Source organism: Carettochelys insculpta, chromosome 23 (genome assembly GCF_033958435.1).
Source record: "Carettochelys insculpta isolate YL-2023 chromosome 23, ASM3395843v1, whole genome shotgun sequence".
NCBI classification, from domain to species: domain Eukaryota; kingdom Metazoa; phylum Chordata; order Testudines; family Carettochelyidae; genus Carettochelys; species Carettochelys insculpta.
In genome coordinates this window covers 1,469,617-1,484,710 of record NC_134159.1, presented here as the reverse complement: position 1 = coordinate 1,484,710, position 15,094 = coordinate 1,469,617, and the positions used below count along the sequence as shown (strand labels likewise).

Sequence of the window (15,094 nt, the reverse complement as noted above, 5' to 3'; positions counted from 1 at the left end):
GGAATTATCCCCTCGGCTGGCCCCTGGCCAGTCAGCCCCATCTCTGGTTCTTGGCCTGTGCCTGGGGTGCCCTTGTGAATGGCCAAGGACCAGGGCAGAGCTGCACTGGGGACTCGCTCGGGGCAGGGCTCTCACCCGCTGGGGCAGGAGGGCAGCTGCCCTTGGGGAGCTCAGCCTGTCTTCCTCCTGCCAGGCGTGAACGTGACGATGCCAGCGCAGCCCGGGGTACTGCCCCTCTCCTCCACGCAGCTGCAGATCGACCCTGCTCGGCAGGAGTTCCAGCTCGTGGACTTGTCCCGGCGGTTCCTGTCCCATGACTCCTTCTGGGCGCTGCCTGCCCAGTTCCTGGGCGACAAGGTGAAGTGCTGGGAGCGGGCGCGTCTGGGGAGTCGTCTGGCTGGGGCGATTCATGCCACAGGGAATCGCCCGCACTGCTGAGCTGGGGCCTGTGCCACCACGCGTGGCAGACCGGTGTTGCAGCCCAGGGCCCGGCTGGTGCTGCAGAGCCAAGGGGCCTGATAGTCACGGCCGTCCAGCCGCCACCAGCAGCCGCCTCCGGGCTGGGGTGAGGGCCAGGGCGTCCCCTCCTGACTGGCCACTCACAGTGCGAGCTCTGGGGGTCCCGGCTAGTGAAGACCGGTGGGGGGAGTCTGATGGGCAGCACCCGTCTGAGGGCCAGGGAGGGGCTGGCAGGAGGAGGGACCATCCAGCCCCAGTGCTGCCAGGGTGTCCCCAGTGGCCTGCTCCTGGCTGTGCGGTGACCTCAGCTGGCGCTGGTTGCAGGTGGACTCCTACGGTGGGTACCTGAGGTTCAAGGTGCGCTACGGGCTGGCGCGCGGCCAGTCGGACCCTGTGCAGAAGCCCAGCGTGGTGATTGTGGGGAACGGGCAGAAGCTCATCTACCGGGCGCAGGTGCCCACCCAGCCAGCAGTCGTCAACCAGCGCCAGATTCACTTCTCAGAGGTGGGTGCTGCCGGAGAGGCCCCAGCCCCACGTGCCCTGGGGCTGGGCCGTCTGTGCCTGCTGCTTGCGCCCTCAGCACGTGGGGTGGTGGTTTCCCCCGTGCCTGCTGCCACGGGGTTCCAAGCCGCGTGGTGGGGCTGTCTAGCTGCTCGCGCCGGCTGGCAGGAAGCAGGCCCAACGGGTGAGTGAGGCTATTCTCTGGCTCACCAAGTGCCCCGCCTGCCTGCGGGCAGCTCCCAGGCAGGCTGAGGCAGTGGGACGCCAGGGGGAAGGAGAAGAGAGACGGAGTCCCGCCCCTTCTCTTCAGCTGGGCTGCGTCCTGCACCCGGCACGTTGCCCTCAGAAGGAGCAGCTGCTCTGGTTTCCTCCGCCAGCTCCCCACTGCGGGGGGTCCCCTGCTCACCCATGTATTGCAGCCCGGGTGGAGCTGCCGCACCCCCGGCCTCCTGGCTGCCGTGCCAAGATGCCCAGTCCGTATTGCCCTGCACCTGGCAGGCGCGCGGAGGGTGACCACACCACTGGGCCTTCCAGGAGAACTGGCAGCACGAGTCGGGTGCCTCGGTGAGCCGGGAGACGTTGCTCCTGGCCCTGCAGAACCTGCAGGGCATCCTGGTGCAGACGGTCTACGACAACAGGATGGCAAGCGTGGGGCTGAGTGACATCACCATGGACACCACCACAGCCGAGTCCACCAGCCAGGGCGTGGCACGGGCCGTCGAGGAGTGCAGGTGCTGTCGGGGGCCTGAGGGGGGGCTCCTGCTTCCGGGGAGCTCAGGGCCCTGTTGTCATGGGCCTGGGAGGGGAAGGAGCTGTGGGCTGGCCCTTCCCCTGCCCTCGTGCGTGGTATGGCCCAGACGCACCATCATTGCAGCAATGTCCGCCGGGGTCAGACCTGTTGCAGTCCTTCATGGCAGGGCTGGGCCTCTGCTGCGGGGCCGTGGGTCCCCCAGTGCCTGACACGCCCCCCGCCCCGCATGCTGTGGGTCCCCAGTGCCTCCTGCATGCCTTGGCCCCTCCACCTGTTGTGTCTGCCGCGGGGTACCCTCTGTGTGCTGCAGCTCAGCAAGGAGGTGGGGCACCGCAGGGAGGCGAGGGGCATTGCTGGGGCATTGTAGGGAAGTGGGGTTTGCTGCAGTAGGATGGAGCTGAGAAGTGGGGGGCTGCAGTGACAGGGAGGGCGCTGTAGCTAGGGGGGCTGCGGTGATGGGGGAGGTGCTGCCGTGAAGCTGGAGGGGAGGGGCTGCTCCTGAGGGAATTCTGTGCCGCTGCTCATGTGCAGAGTGCGTCATCCCTGCAGAGTTCCTGCCTTCCTCGCAGAAAACTGGTGGGAGGCAGAGGGGGGGAAGCCCCAGGAGCAGTCATGTGACCCTCCCCAGCGGGGTGGTTTGGGTGCCAGGGCAGCTGGCGAAGAGGTAAATCCCTGGGGCAGGGGCCAGGGCTGGTATAGGACCTCTCCTACCTTGTGTGGGGCTCCACTGCCAGCCCCAGCTGGGGTGGGGGAGACGGGACTTCCTCATCCCTGCACACCTGGGACTGAGTCACACCACAGCCCCGCCCCGAGTTCTCTCCCAGCTGCAGGAAGCTCTGCAGACCCTCATCCCTCCTGCCCCACTTCCTGTCCCCCTTGGTCCTCAGCGCAGGGGAAGGACCCCCCTGGAGGGAGCTGCTCCCCCATCCAGCCAACCTTTGTGCCTCCAGCCCCTCCTGCTGAGCCCCCAATAAGCCCCACTCAGAAGCTGCAGCTGTCTGCACCTGGACCCTCACCCACGGAGCCCCACTCCCACAATACCTGGAACCCCACAGCAGCTCCCCACTGAGCCCCCACCAACCTCACCTCCCCCCACAGAGCCCCATTCAGAACCCACCGACAGATCCCTGTGCAGAGCCCAGAGCCCCCAGCACCTGCGTCACAGGGTCAAACCAGGGTGCATTGCTGGGGGGTCCTTCCCTGCGAGGACCAAACCAGTCACCCAGGGCACTTCTCTGGCCAGCAAGACGTCGCACAGGCAATCGCCTGGGATGCTCCAGCTTCCCCTGCACCACAGCCAGCCCCCTCCCCCCGTCCACAGGCGAGAGGTGGTGAAAACCAATCACACCGAATCCACGCAGGGTTTTCTGATCCCCCAGGGCAGCCACATGCCAGGTGTAACGTTGGCCGGTTTTCTGGGCGCAGTTGAGAGCCAAATCAGGACGAATTTCTCAGAACGGGGCTACCCACAGGCCAAGTCTGGGGGTCCTTCACTAGACCCAGGCCCGCAGAGCGCTGCCACCAAACTGGCCAGCGCGAAGTCACACGAGTAATTCCCCCAGACATGCCAGTCTCCTGTGTGCTGCAGCCAGTACGCCTCCTTCCCATGTGTCCAGTCTCACCAGGTCCACACAGGTCTCCCCAGGTCGGATCTGATGCCAAAGGGCACTCTGTGCCCGGCCTTGAGAATCTGATTTCTAAAGGTTTATTCGTGGACAGAAGGAAGGAATAGGGTGGGAGTAGAATTGTTAAGGCAATCCAATTGTACACCTCATTCACAAAGTCCTTGATGCAGGCTTGCCTCTGTCTTACGAGTCTCTGGAATACATCCTTTGTTGGGACGGAGCAACCAGCAGTCTGTTTTGCTGGCTTGATTTGTTAGAATACGCACTAACGTGGTCACCTCTGTTCCTTTGGTGGGGTGGGATGGGATGGATCAGTGATCCTTCCAGGCTCAGCTCCAGACTGAGGGATAGGGGGAATGCAATGGTTTGGGCATTAGCCTGCTAAACGCGGGGTTGTGAGCTCAATCCTTGAGTAGGCTGTTTGGGGTTTGGGGTGAATAGATGTCAGGGATGGTGCTTGGTCCTGCCAAGAGGGCAGAGGACTTGAGTAGATGACCTCCTGTGATGGGGTTCTGGGGTCCCCCAAGCTCTGCACCCTGTCCGCAGGCAGGAGAGTCTCTCACTCAGCAGAAGAACAGCAGGTTTATTAGCCGACAGGACACAGCGTCGTACAGAGGAGTCAGTACAGCCGGCAGAGACAGCCAGTCCAATCCATGTTGGGGAGAGGAGGCCCCGAGGGGCCCCCAGAGCCGGGGCCTTGCCCCCTCCTTTGTCTCTCTCTCCCTCAGCCCAGACTAACTGCTTCCAACTCCCAGTTCCAATTCAAACCCCTCAGGCTCCACCTCCTCCTTTGTCTGCAGTACAAAGGTGTTACCTGGTTGTCAGGGTTACCCTCAGCAGGAGCCCCCCACCCTCTGTGAGCCACACACACACACACACAGGTATCCCCCACTCCATCACACCTCCCAAGGTCCCTTCCAGTTCTAGGACATGTGCATCTCTAACTGTGTCTTTATTCTGGAATCTCCATCAGTGGAGATATTTAAGAACAGGTTAGATAAATGTCTGTCAGGGATGGTCTAGACAGTACTTGGTCCTGCCATGAGGGCAGGGAGCTGGACATGATGGGCTCTCGAGGTCCCTTCCAGTCCTAGCACTCTATGATTCTAACAGAGATGCTCCTGAAGCGATGAGCTGGATTGAAGACAAAGAGGGAGGAATCTCAGGCCCCTCTCCAGACCCTGAGGTTCCTCCCTCCATTGTTCTCCTAGTGTGGAAAGGCATCTGGGATGGAGCCTGTGTGATGGGGTTCGTGGTCCCCCAAGCTCTGCACCCCATCTGCAGGCAGGAGTGACTCTCACTCAGCAGGAGAACAGCGGGTTTATTAGCCGACAGGACACAGCGTCGTACAGAGGAGTCAGTGCAGCCAGTCAAATCCATGTTGGGGAGAGGAGGCCCTGAGGGGCCCCCAGAGCCAGGGCCTTGCCCCCTCCTTGGTCTCGCTCTCTCTCAGCCAAGGCTAACTGCTTCCCATCTCCCAGTTCCAATTCAAACCCCTCAGGCTCCACCTCCTCCTTTGTCTCCAGTACAAAGGTGTTACCTGGTCGTCAAGGTTACCCTTAGCAGGAGACCCCCACCCTCTGTGAGGCCCCCCCCCACAGGTATCCCCCCACTCCATCACATCTCTCCCCCCTTCCAGACCGAACTGAGTGGGGTCACACAGCCGGTGACCTGGGGAAGTTCGGGGCCCTCCCCTCGTGATCGGGCATCGGCTGTACCCTCAGTGCTCCCCTTGATGTACACCACCTCCACGTCATAATCCTGCTGGGGGAGGCTCCAAGTCAGGAGCTTGGTATTGGACCTTTTCATGGGATGCAGCCAGGCAAGTCCCTTTAGTTCCCTCGGGTTGGTTGGTCTCCCTGCTTCACCCTCCTGTCCATCAACCACGTTCTTAAGTCGGGCAGGCAGAGCCCATACAGATGCTGCAGCACCAACAGATCAAACAGTTCTCTGGTCTGGGCCCTGCCCCGTCTGCCCACCCGTCTATACAGCTGCTCCAGCCAATGCTTGGAATTCAGTTACAGTCCAGTAAATCGAGGTACAAATGCTTTCCACCCTTGGCATTTAGCCAGACCACCAAAATGGTTGTGTGCCTCAGTTTCCCCTTCCATGCCACACAATAGCTTGGGAATGTTCCTTCTCATGTCAGAGGTTGCAAGACTAGTTACAGGGAACAATGGTGACATTTCAGAGTTACAAACTCCTTCAACATACAACTCATTCTTATACATCAATGCCATCATGTTACATGGCTCTTTCCAAACATTCAGTACATGGTACAATGCTACAGCTTTGGGTAGCAGCACCCCTTGGTTACAGCAGTCAGCGTGAGTAACAAGAACAAACCCATTGCAATTGTACATTCACATTGCTCTTTGGTAAACCACAACCTTTGTGCAACATCCTTGAGAATCTGGTATTTTGAGGCTAAATGGCTGAGGCCTTTCTTAGCACCATCAAGTTCTAATCTTCTCTCTTGCCCCCTGGGGTGGAAATTTGATCTCTCTGGCTAAGTCTTCCCTTCTAAGGAGAGCTGGGCCATTGATGGTCTCAGGGAGACTGACCCCTCCCAGCCAGTCTGGAAATTTGCAAACCAAAGTGGTTTGTAAAAGTTGTTTTGTGAGTCCCAGCCGCAGAATCCACATGAAGGAATCGCTGTTTATCCCTTACTGGCCCACCAGGCCCACAGCTCCTTTGTCCTTCCACCTCCAGCTTCTGCCTCCCCATGGAATCACAAGTGGAGTCCAGTATGAGAATAGAAGTGTTTCCAGCATCTGGAGATGGGGAATTGCTGGCCCTCTCCTGCATCCTGCAGAGACTGACTGTGCAGCTGTTTTACTTGGTTACCACAGGGCTGCTCACACTGCCTGATAGTTTTCACTTGACTTGGACCAAGTTCCAATTCCTGAGAAACCTTTACCCTGCCTGCTTTGGACCCTTCCAGAGCACAGCCAGTGGTTTCACGCTCAGGCAGGTTCTGGCCATCAAGATCTGAAACAAACTTCTCCACAGGCCAAGGGCTGCTCTGGCTCTTACAGACAAGCACCTTTCCTGTTCGGTCTCCTTCACCTCACTCCCATTTTCCCCAGTCCCCACAGACTGCTCGGGAAAAGTTTCAGGGAAATTTTCTTCCTCAAGAGCTCCCCCAAACAACAACTCACCCCTGTCTGCCTCCACAGGGGCACTGCTCCCTTGAGCCACAACCAGCTCCTGGGGTTCACCTACACCCAGGATCACTTCTGGCCTATCAGGCAGATTCCCACATAATTCCCCTCCAGGCAGATAGCCAGAACCACCAGACAGAAGGTCAGGGTCCCTTTCCTCTCTTCTGCTACCAGCTCCTTTATCTTCATCAGTCAGCGTAACTCCATTGCCAGTCTGCTCTTCCTGTGTCCTGGCTAGAGGATGACTCTGGTAGGACAGAGTCCTCTCACCCCTCCCAGTAACACCTCAGCATCAGGCAAAGAACAAGTACTAGAATCATCTGGTCTCTGGGATTCCCTGAGGATACTAACTGGATCAGACCGAGTTAAAGCATCATCCCCCCTGAGAGACACAGAGGCAGGCCCACTTCCCATCTGGGCTTCAGCTGCCCTCAGATCCAGCTCTGGGATCTTGGCCCCATCTCGAGCCCCCACAGGCTCAGGCAAAGGATTCACTTCCCCAGAAGCAGAAGCACTTTTCTTGCACCAAGGACCAGTGTCCTTAGCAGGGATACCACTGCCCATCCCAGAGCCATTCCCTCTGCTCCAGCCCCCATGGCTGGATTCAGAGACACACCTGGAATGCTCTTTCCTGGTGGTTCCCTCTCCAGCCACCCCAGGCTGGGGAATCCTCCTCACGCAATGGACTAGTTTCCTCCTTGGCGCCTTTTTCAAATGCAGGCTCTGCTCTCTCCCCAGGCTGCTGCTGCTGTTCAACACAGACAGACAATGGGAGACACTCTCTCCTTTGTCCCAGCCCCCCGGCTGGTCTCCACACACACACAGAAGGTGAAGCAGCTTCTCTCACAGACAACTTGCCATTCCCAGTGGACCAGCTGCTTTCCTGCACAGACACACAGGCGCCTTCCTCGGCCCAGGCCTGGAAAACTCTTGGCAGATCTGTCTTGGCCACTAGTAGATGATGGGTTGGAATCGCTCCTTCCCTCTGTGAGCTGTGGCAGGCCACTCGGTTCAGAGCTCCATGCAGTCCAGGGTTCCCTGCCCCGATCCGGGCTCACCTCTGCAGGATTTTCCTTAACCCTCAGCTCTGCCACTGCACATCCACGCTGCCTTGTCCAGCTTCTTTAATCTCAGTTCGGTTTCCAGGGGCTGCCACTTCGCAGCGGAGTTGCTGAGCGTGGTTGCAGGCTCTCAGGCTGATGCCCTCTGCACGCCACGATTCCTGGAAGAATCCCTTCAGTGTGCCAGGCTCCTTGCGGGTCACAAGCTCCCTGAGGGTTAGGCCGTAGGCCCCTCCGCCCTCTGGGACCCACTCCAACAGACTCCCAGAGGAACCCCTTCTTCGCTGTGACACCCTGAGCATCAAGGACCATGAGCACACACACTGTCTTGGGACGACCTTATTCAGCCTGTCAGCCTCCTCGTGGGTCACTTGTTCCTGGGGGTTGGGCCCTCAGCACCTCCACCTTCTGGGACCGACTCCAAGTGACTCCCAGGAGTAACCCCTCCTTGGGTGTGACACCCCCTCTCGAGGCCCACGACCACAGTTGCTCAGGTTCAGCCGCAGGCCCCTCCTCCTTGGGGAACTTCACCTCACTGCCCGTCAGCATACCTGGGTCTCACAGGCCCCCCTTCTTCTTCCAGGGGCCCCATCACTTACTACTGGATGCTCAATCCTCGCGGTGCAGAGCATCCCACTGCTGACACCAGTGTGATGGGGTTCGTGGTCCCCCAAGCTCTGCACCCTTTCTGCAGGCAGGAGTGACTCTCACTCAGCAGGAGAACAGCGGGTTTATTAGCCGACAGGACACAGCATCATACAGAGGAGTCAGTGCAGCCGGTCAAATCCATGTTGGGGAGAGGAGGCCCCGAGGGGCCCCCAGAGCCGGGGTCTTGCCCCTCCTTGGTCTCGCTCTCTCTCAGCCAAGACTCACTGCTTCCCATCTCCCAGTTCCAATTCAAACCCCTCAGGCTCCACCTCTTCCTTTGTCTGCAGTACAAAGGTGTTACCTGGTCATCAAGGTTAACCTCAGAAGGAGACCCCCACCCTCTGTGAGCCACACACACACACAGGAATCCCCCACTCCATCACAGCCTGCATGTGAGCAGGTTGCCTGTCATGTCCTTTTCTGGCAGTCTGCCATTGCGTCTCTGCTGGGTTACACATCCCCAGCCAGATTCCTCAGGTCCTTTCTCTGTCACCTGCTGCTTCTCTAGAGTAGGGCCCTTTCCCAGCATGTCACCACACCTGCTGTGCTCTCCCAGAAACTAAAATTGCAAATCCAATCACAGAGCCAATACTGCTAACTCCACATGTGAAAATGACACGTGTATACGAGCAGCATAAACTGATTCAGCAAACCACCAGCTTTCCATAGACACCTTCCTAAGCCCACTTGGCGCATGATTTGTGCAAGCCGAGGGGAGTGGCTGCACTAAGTGTTTGCATGTTCCTTTTAAAATTCAATAATGTCGCACCAGGCCAACCTAAACCTCCGATCTCGACCATGGGCTGGGGGTTCCCCTTCCCTGACACACACCAGTGCAAAGCCCTGGTGCAGGCTGTCAGCTGCAGGGGAGCAGGCTGCTGTCTTGTAAGTCTCTGGAAATCATCCTTTGTTCCGAAGGGCCGTCTCCTTCTGGGCCTCCGTTCATAGCAAACATGCTTCTCCAGGGGTGAGCTGGGGTGAAGATCTTGCCCACGTGGAGAGAACTCCACTGGTCTCTCAGGGTGAAGGCACCTCTCTAAAGGGAGCCCGTCACAGGAGCAGATCACCAGACCGTGTCCCTTTTGGGCAACCAGCCCTGGCCTATCAGCTCGTCTGCGTGTTCACAGCAACAGCAAAGTGCCCCGGCTGTGGGCTGACCCCACGTAGGGCCCCTCGTCCAGCGGCCCTTGCACAATAGGTGGGCGACACCTGTTGAGCCTCCCCGACGCGCAAGTACAGGGCCTCATCTCACCGCTTCAGATGTGGCCGTGCGATGTGATACGTGCCGGGGTTTTTAAAGGAGCTGCTCCCTCCCTCGGCCCCTGGTGCACAAGGTTTGGTGCACACGTAGATCAGTGGTTGCAACAGTGTTTTGCAGGTTCGTATCAGAATCCAGTAATGTCACACCTGGGACCCCCACAGCACACCCCACACAGACCCTCGCAACCCACACCTGCAGCCCGGGGCGCTCTCCGGACGAGCCTGCTCACCCACGCCCTGTGCACCTGGCACGGAGGGGCAGAACCCCAGGGTGCTCCTGGGGCACGCTGGGTCCTTGTGCTGTTGGGTGCAACCTCCCAGCCAGGCCCTTGTCCTGGGTGGAGCGGCCCGGTGATCTCCCGCCTGTGTGCAGGCAGCAGCCTCTGCTCCTCCTGCCGGGCTGGAGCTCTGCAGCTCCCCACAGGCGCATTTTGCAGAATTTTTAATTTTTTGGCACAGAGTTTCCTCAGGTGTTGGGGGTCTGGGGAAGTGGGGGTGAGTGGGGGTCTGGGGAAGTGGGGGTGAGTGGGGGTCACGGCGGGGAAGTGGGGGTGAGTGGGGGTCACGGCAGGGGTGAGTGGGGATGAGTGGGGGTCACGGCGGGGAAGTGGGGGTGAGTGGGGACGGGTGAGCGGGGCATGCGGGGTGAGCAGGGGTCACGGCAGGGAAGTGGGGGTCATGGAAGGGGAGCGGGGGTGAATGGGGAAATGGGGGTGAGTTGGGGTCACGGGAGGGAGCAGGGGCTGCTATGGGGAGCGCTGGCTCCTGGGGACTGCACTACTCTCAGCGCTGGAGCTGCTCACCCACAGCAGGGCCCCCAGGGGCTGCTGGGTTGCAGGGCCCCAGCCTCTCTGCGGGGACCCAGACGCACACGCTGCCCTGGCTCACTGCAGCCTGTCGGGTGCCAGGGTGGAGGCAGCGCCCTGAGCCTGTGGGATCTCCGGGGCCTGGGCCCGTCCCTCCATGTATCCAGCTCCTCTGCTCCCTTCCAGGTGCCCCATCGGCTACACGGGCCTGTCCTGCGAGAGGTGTGAGGCCCGGTTTGAGCGGGTCCCCGAGGGTCCCTATCTTGGCACCTGCTCCGGCTGCAACTGCCATGGGCACTCCAGCTCCTGTGACCGGGTCTCCGGCTACTGCCTGGTAAGGGCCGGGGCTGGCTGGTGCCAGCTGGCGTGGGGGGGGGCTGCTAAGCAGCTGGAGGGGGCAGAGCCCTCGCTGGGGCGGTGCCAGAGACAAGGGCTGGGCGGTGCCCCCAAGGCATGCCGGGAGAGCTGGGGGCAGAGGGGCATCCCCGAGGGAGTCCCTGCCGCTGGCATTGCCTGGCGGGGGGCTCAGCGACCCATCTCCTCCCCGCAGAGCTGCCAGCACAACACCGAGGGGCCTCAGTGCAACAAGTGCAAACCAGGCTTCTTCGGCGACGCCACCCGCGGCACCGCCACAGCCTGCCGGCCCTGCCCCTGCCCCTACACCAGCCCTGAGCGCAGGTGAGTGCTGCATGCCGGGCCAGGCCTGCTCTGCTCTGCTCTGCTGGGAGCCGGGCCCCAGGGCACGAGCCGGGTCCTTGCTTACCCTGTCTGCCGTGCTGCCCACAGGTTCTCTGACTCCTGCTTCCTGGACACGGATGGCCAGGCCACGTGTGACGCCTGCGCCACAGGCTACACCGGGCGGCGCTGTGAGAGGTGGGGTCCTGGGGGTCTGCCAGTTGGGAAAGGCTGCAGGGAGGGGCCTGCTGGGTGGGGGAAGGGCAGCACTCCACAGGAGGGAGAAGGGTGGGGTTGACATGGGCCAGGGTGGCCCCCCAGGACAAGGCAGGCTGGGAGCTCCCCCTCCACCCGGGAACAAGGCAGGCTGGGAGCTTCCCCCACCCCCCGGAACAAGACAGACTGGGAGCTCCCCCCCGCCCCCCCCGGGACAAGGCAGGCTGGGAGCTTCCCCCCCCCCGGAACAAGACAGACTGGGAGCTCCCCCCCCCCCCCCGGGACAAGGCAGGCTGGGAGCTCCCCCCTCCCCCCGGGACTAGGCAGGCTGGGAGCTCCCCCCTCCCCCCAGGACAAGGCAGGCTGGGAGCTTCTCCCCCCAGGACAAGGCAGGCTGGGAGCTCCCCCCCCAGGACAAGGTAGTCTGGGAGCTCCCCCGACAGGAACAAGGCAGGCTGGGAGCTCCCCCGTGGGAGATGGCTGGGTGCCTGCAGGGCCATGGGGGTCCAGGAACTGCCCTGCCGGGGGAGGCCTGTGGCCTTGCTCCAGGCATGTGCCTCTGACCCAGCATCTTGCTCAATCCCCTGCAGCTGTGCCCGTGGCTACGAAGGGAGCCCCATGCAGCCGGGTGGCAGGTGTATAAAAGCTGGTGAGTGACCCCCAAGCCCCCAGCCCTTGGCACTGTGCTGCTCACTGGTGGCCCAGGAGAGATGACAGCCTCACCCTCGCTCCAGAAAGGAATGTGCCCAGCGGGCCTCTGGGGACCCACAGCCACCCCTAGGGCCATGCCCAGCCCTCAGGGAGGAGATGGCTTGTTGGCTGCATTCCCAGCTGGGGCACCCCCACCTGGGCCCTGAGCCACGTGCACTGAGACCCATGGTTTGGCCCTCGGTGCCCCTACTGTAGCTTGTGCCTTGTGTTTGGGAACCATGAGTGGGGCAGGGGACACTCACTGTGTTGCCCCAGGCACCCCACCCTGCACCCCATGAGGGCCGAGAGCTCCCCAGGAAGCGATGCACACTGCCGTTACTGAACAGTGCCACGGCGACGGCCCATTCTGGTGCTCCTGGCTACACAGGAACCAGTGCCCCAGGGGCGGTGGCCGGGAACCCCTGGCTTGGAGGGTGGGGAAGTGTTTGGCTGGCTGTAAACCCCTCTGCTTCCCCAGGCCAGGAGATCGTGAAGTGTGACGAGCGGGGGAGCAGTGACTCCAGTGGAGGCACCTGCCACTGTAAGGTATGGGGCAGTACAGTGGTGTGCCGTGGGGTACGGTGTGATACCATGCAGTCTGGTGTCATGCAGTATGATGCAGTCCAGTGTGATGGGGCATTGCTGTATGATGCAGTGCATTACTGTGCTTGGGGCACTGCTGTATGACGTAGTGCGTCACTGTGCTTGGGGCACTGTTGTACAATGCAGTGCTCACTGTGCTTGGGGCACTGCTATATGACGCAGTGCGTTACTGTGCTTGGGGCACTGCTGAACAATGCAGTGTCACTGTGCTTGGAGCACTGCTATATAATACAGTGCGTCACTGTGCTTGGGGCACAGCTGTATGATGCAGTGCGTTACTGTGCTGTACAGCATGTTGCAGCATTGCAGAGCATGGTGAGATTCTGTACAGTACGTAGCAGTGCTCTGTGATTTGGCATGGTACTGTGCAGTGTGGTGCACTGCAGTGTGGCATGGTGCTGTCCAGTGCACGGCTGCAGGGGATGGTGTGGTACAGTGAGGTGCTGTAGTGTGTTTGCGATGTTGCTTGGCGTGACCCTGTAGGTTATACTGCAGTGTTGCATGGTGCAGTGTTCCCCGGGCTCAGAGTGGGAGGGGGAGTGTCTTCCAGTGCCATTTGGAGGCTATGGTCCAGCATGAGTGCAGTGCCCCTCCCCCGGCATTGTCCTGAGCAGCTATTTAGCAGATGGGGGCCAGCTCAGCCATCTCCATAGCTTTACCTTCAACTGCATCAGCTTGTAACTCAGTAGATTTCTGGGGCACCGCTGCAAGGGACATATCAGGGCAAATTGCTTACAGATGGGGCTACTCGCAGACCAAGACTGGGGGACCTCTATTCTAAGGCACCGTACCAGTCACAAAGAGCACTTCTGTTCACTCTACCGGCTAGCAAAAAGTCCCCTCAGACACAGCAGCTTCTCCTGTGCCACCACTAGTCCCCTCCTTCCACAGATGAGTGGTCACGGAAATGAGTCTCCCCAAATGCAGACAGGTTCTTCTGATCCCAAAGGAGCAGCCACATTCCCAGGTCAATTTATACCTCAGATCTCACCCGAAAGAGCAGGCTGGGCCTCTCCTCTAGAATCTAAAATCTAAAGGTTTATTAATAAACAAGAAAGACGAAAAAGATGAGAATAAAATTGTCTAAGGAATTCAACTGCATACGCCAGTTGCAAGTTCTGGGTGCCGGCCTGTAGCGGAGATGGGTTGATCTCCTGGCTTAAAGCAAGTGGTTGGAATACACCCTCTCAGGAGGGGTCACCGTCCTTTCAGGCTCGATTTATAGCAAAATGCTGCAGAAGTGTTGAGCTGGAGGACTCCTGGGCCCCTCTTTCTACCCTCTCCCGTGCAAGGGAACTCCATTGTTCTCCTGGTGTGAACGTATGGTTGAGATGCAGTTTGCCACATGAGCCAGCCGCCTGTCCATACCTGCTTTGGCCCTTTCCAGGCGCTGGCCATGGCTTACAATCACAAAGCTCCTGAGACGTGGGTTTGGACGGTCCATTGCCAGAGTACTCCAGTTCACCCCTTCACAGCAGGTGGCCACGCCGCCTGCTGAGGCTTCCCAAAAGCAACCCTTTGAGACACAAATACAGAGCCAGTGCACGTCACTTCCCATACAAAAGCGAAACCTGCCTGGGAGCGGCATGACCAGAATCAGCTTTCCATAGCGCCCTCACTGGCCCCGCTGTGCCACGGCTGCATGTCCACGTCAGAATTCAGCAACAACCCGCGGCTGTGCCCTGCCGCCCAGACTTGCACAGCCGCCATCGTGCGCCCGCTGTGGAAGTGCAGGACCCAGGAGAACTTCCCCTGCCCCTGCCCGTGCTCTGGGGTCCCCAGGCAGACCTAGTTCTCTCACGAGCCCTTGGCACCCAGCACAGAGCTTGTGGGCCCTGCCGGGCATGGGAACCCTGGGGCTCTGCCAAGCTGGGGCAGCCGTGGGAGCAGCCCTGCTGAGTGCCCCACCTGCTCTGTGTGCTCGGTGCCAGCCCGCCCCTCTCTCCCCTGCAGCCAAACGTGGAGGGACCTCTCTGCAACAAGTGCACGTCTGGAGCTTTCTACTTGAGTGACCAGAACCCCCACGGCTGCCTGAAGTGCTTCTGCATGGGGGTGTCCCGGCAGTGCGCCAGCTCCTCCTGGAGCAGAGATCAGGTACCGCCTGCGCGTGCCACCCTGCTTCTCCCCAGCCGGGCCAGGCCCTGAGCTACCTTTCAGCAAGGCCCAGAGACTGGCCACGTCATATGCAGCCAGCGAGCAGCTCCAGTCACTGCCCTGCCCTGCTCTGCCCAGCCCAGCCTGGTGTGACCACCCTGGGGCAGGCTGGCAACCCGCCGGAGGCCAGCGAGGCTCATGGCGCCCGGGACCTTGCTCCCAGCGCAGGGCGCTGGCCAACGGTCGTTGTATTGCAGGTGCGGGCCCTGGACAGCGAGCGGGCCTACTTCAGGCTGGCTAACCTGGCCAGCACCCGCAGCGTCAGTGAGGGGATCCACTCGCCGAGCCACGCCGAGCTGGCCTTCTCCGCCTTCCATGCCCTGCCCCGCGACGTCTACTACTGGGTGCTGCCCGACCGCTTCAAGGGAGACAAGGTGCCCCTCCGCTCGGGCCCCATTGGGCGGCCTGGGCTCTGCTGTGTGCGGGTTGGTGGGTGCTGGGGGTGAGCAGAGGGGGTGACAAGAGGAGACATTGCTGAAAG

At 60.6% G+C, this 15,094-nt stretch overlaps 1 protein-coding gene across 8 annotated transcripts in view; it reads left to right on the top strand.

Annotated features, from left to right (window-relative positions):
* Window positions 1-15,094, top strand: part of HSPG2 (heparan sulfate proteoglycan 2) — a 186,844-nt gene that overhangs the window by 58,974 nt on the left and 112,776 nt on the right. For all 8 annotated transcript variants that reach the window (XM_074975578.1, XM_074975582.1, XM_074975576.1 and 5 more), the window contains 10 exons: window positions 194-357; window positions 784-963; window positions 1,495-1,691; window positions 10,462-10,609; window positions 10,826-10,953; window positions 11,062-11,148; window positions 11,757-11,815; window positions 12,335-12,402; window positions 14,413-14,553; window positions 14,811-14,987. In XM_074975578.1, the coding sequence (XP_074831679.1) occupies window positions 194-357; window positions 784-963; window positions 1,495-1,691; window positions 10,462-10,609; window positions 10,826-10,953; window positions 11,062-11,148; window positions 11,757-11,815; window positions 12,335-12,402; window positions 14,413-14,553; window positions 14,811-14,987 (1,349 nt within the window). The remainder of the gene's footprint in view (window positions 1-193; window positions 358-783; window positions 964-1,494; window positions 1,692-10,461; window positions 10,610-10,825; window positions 10,954-11,061; window positions 11,149-11,756; window positions 11,816-12,334; window positions 12,403-14,412; window positions 14,554-14,810; window positions 14,988-15,094) is intronic.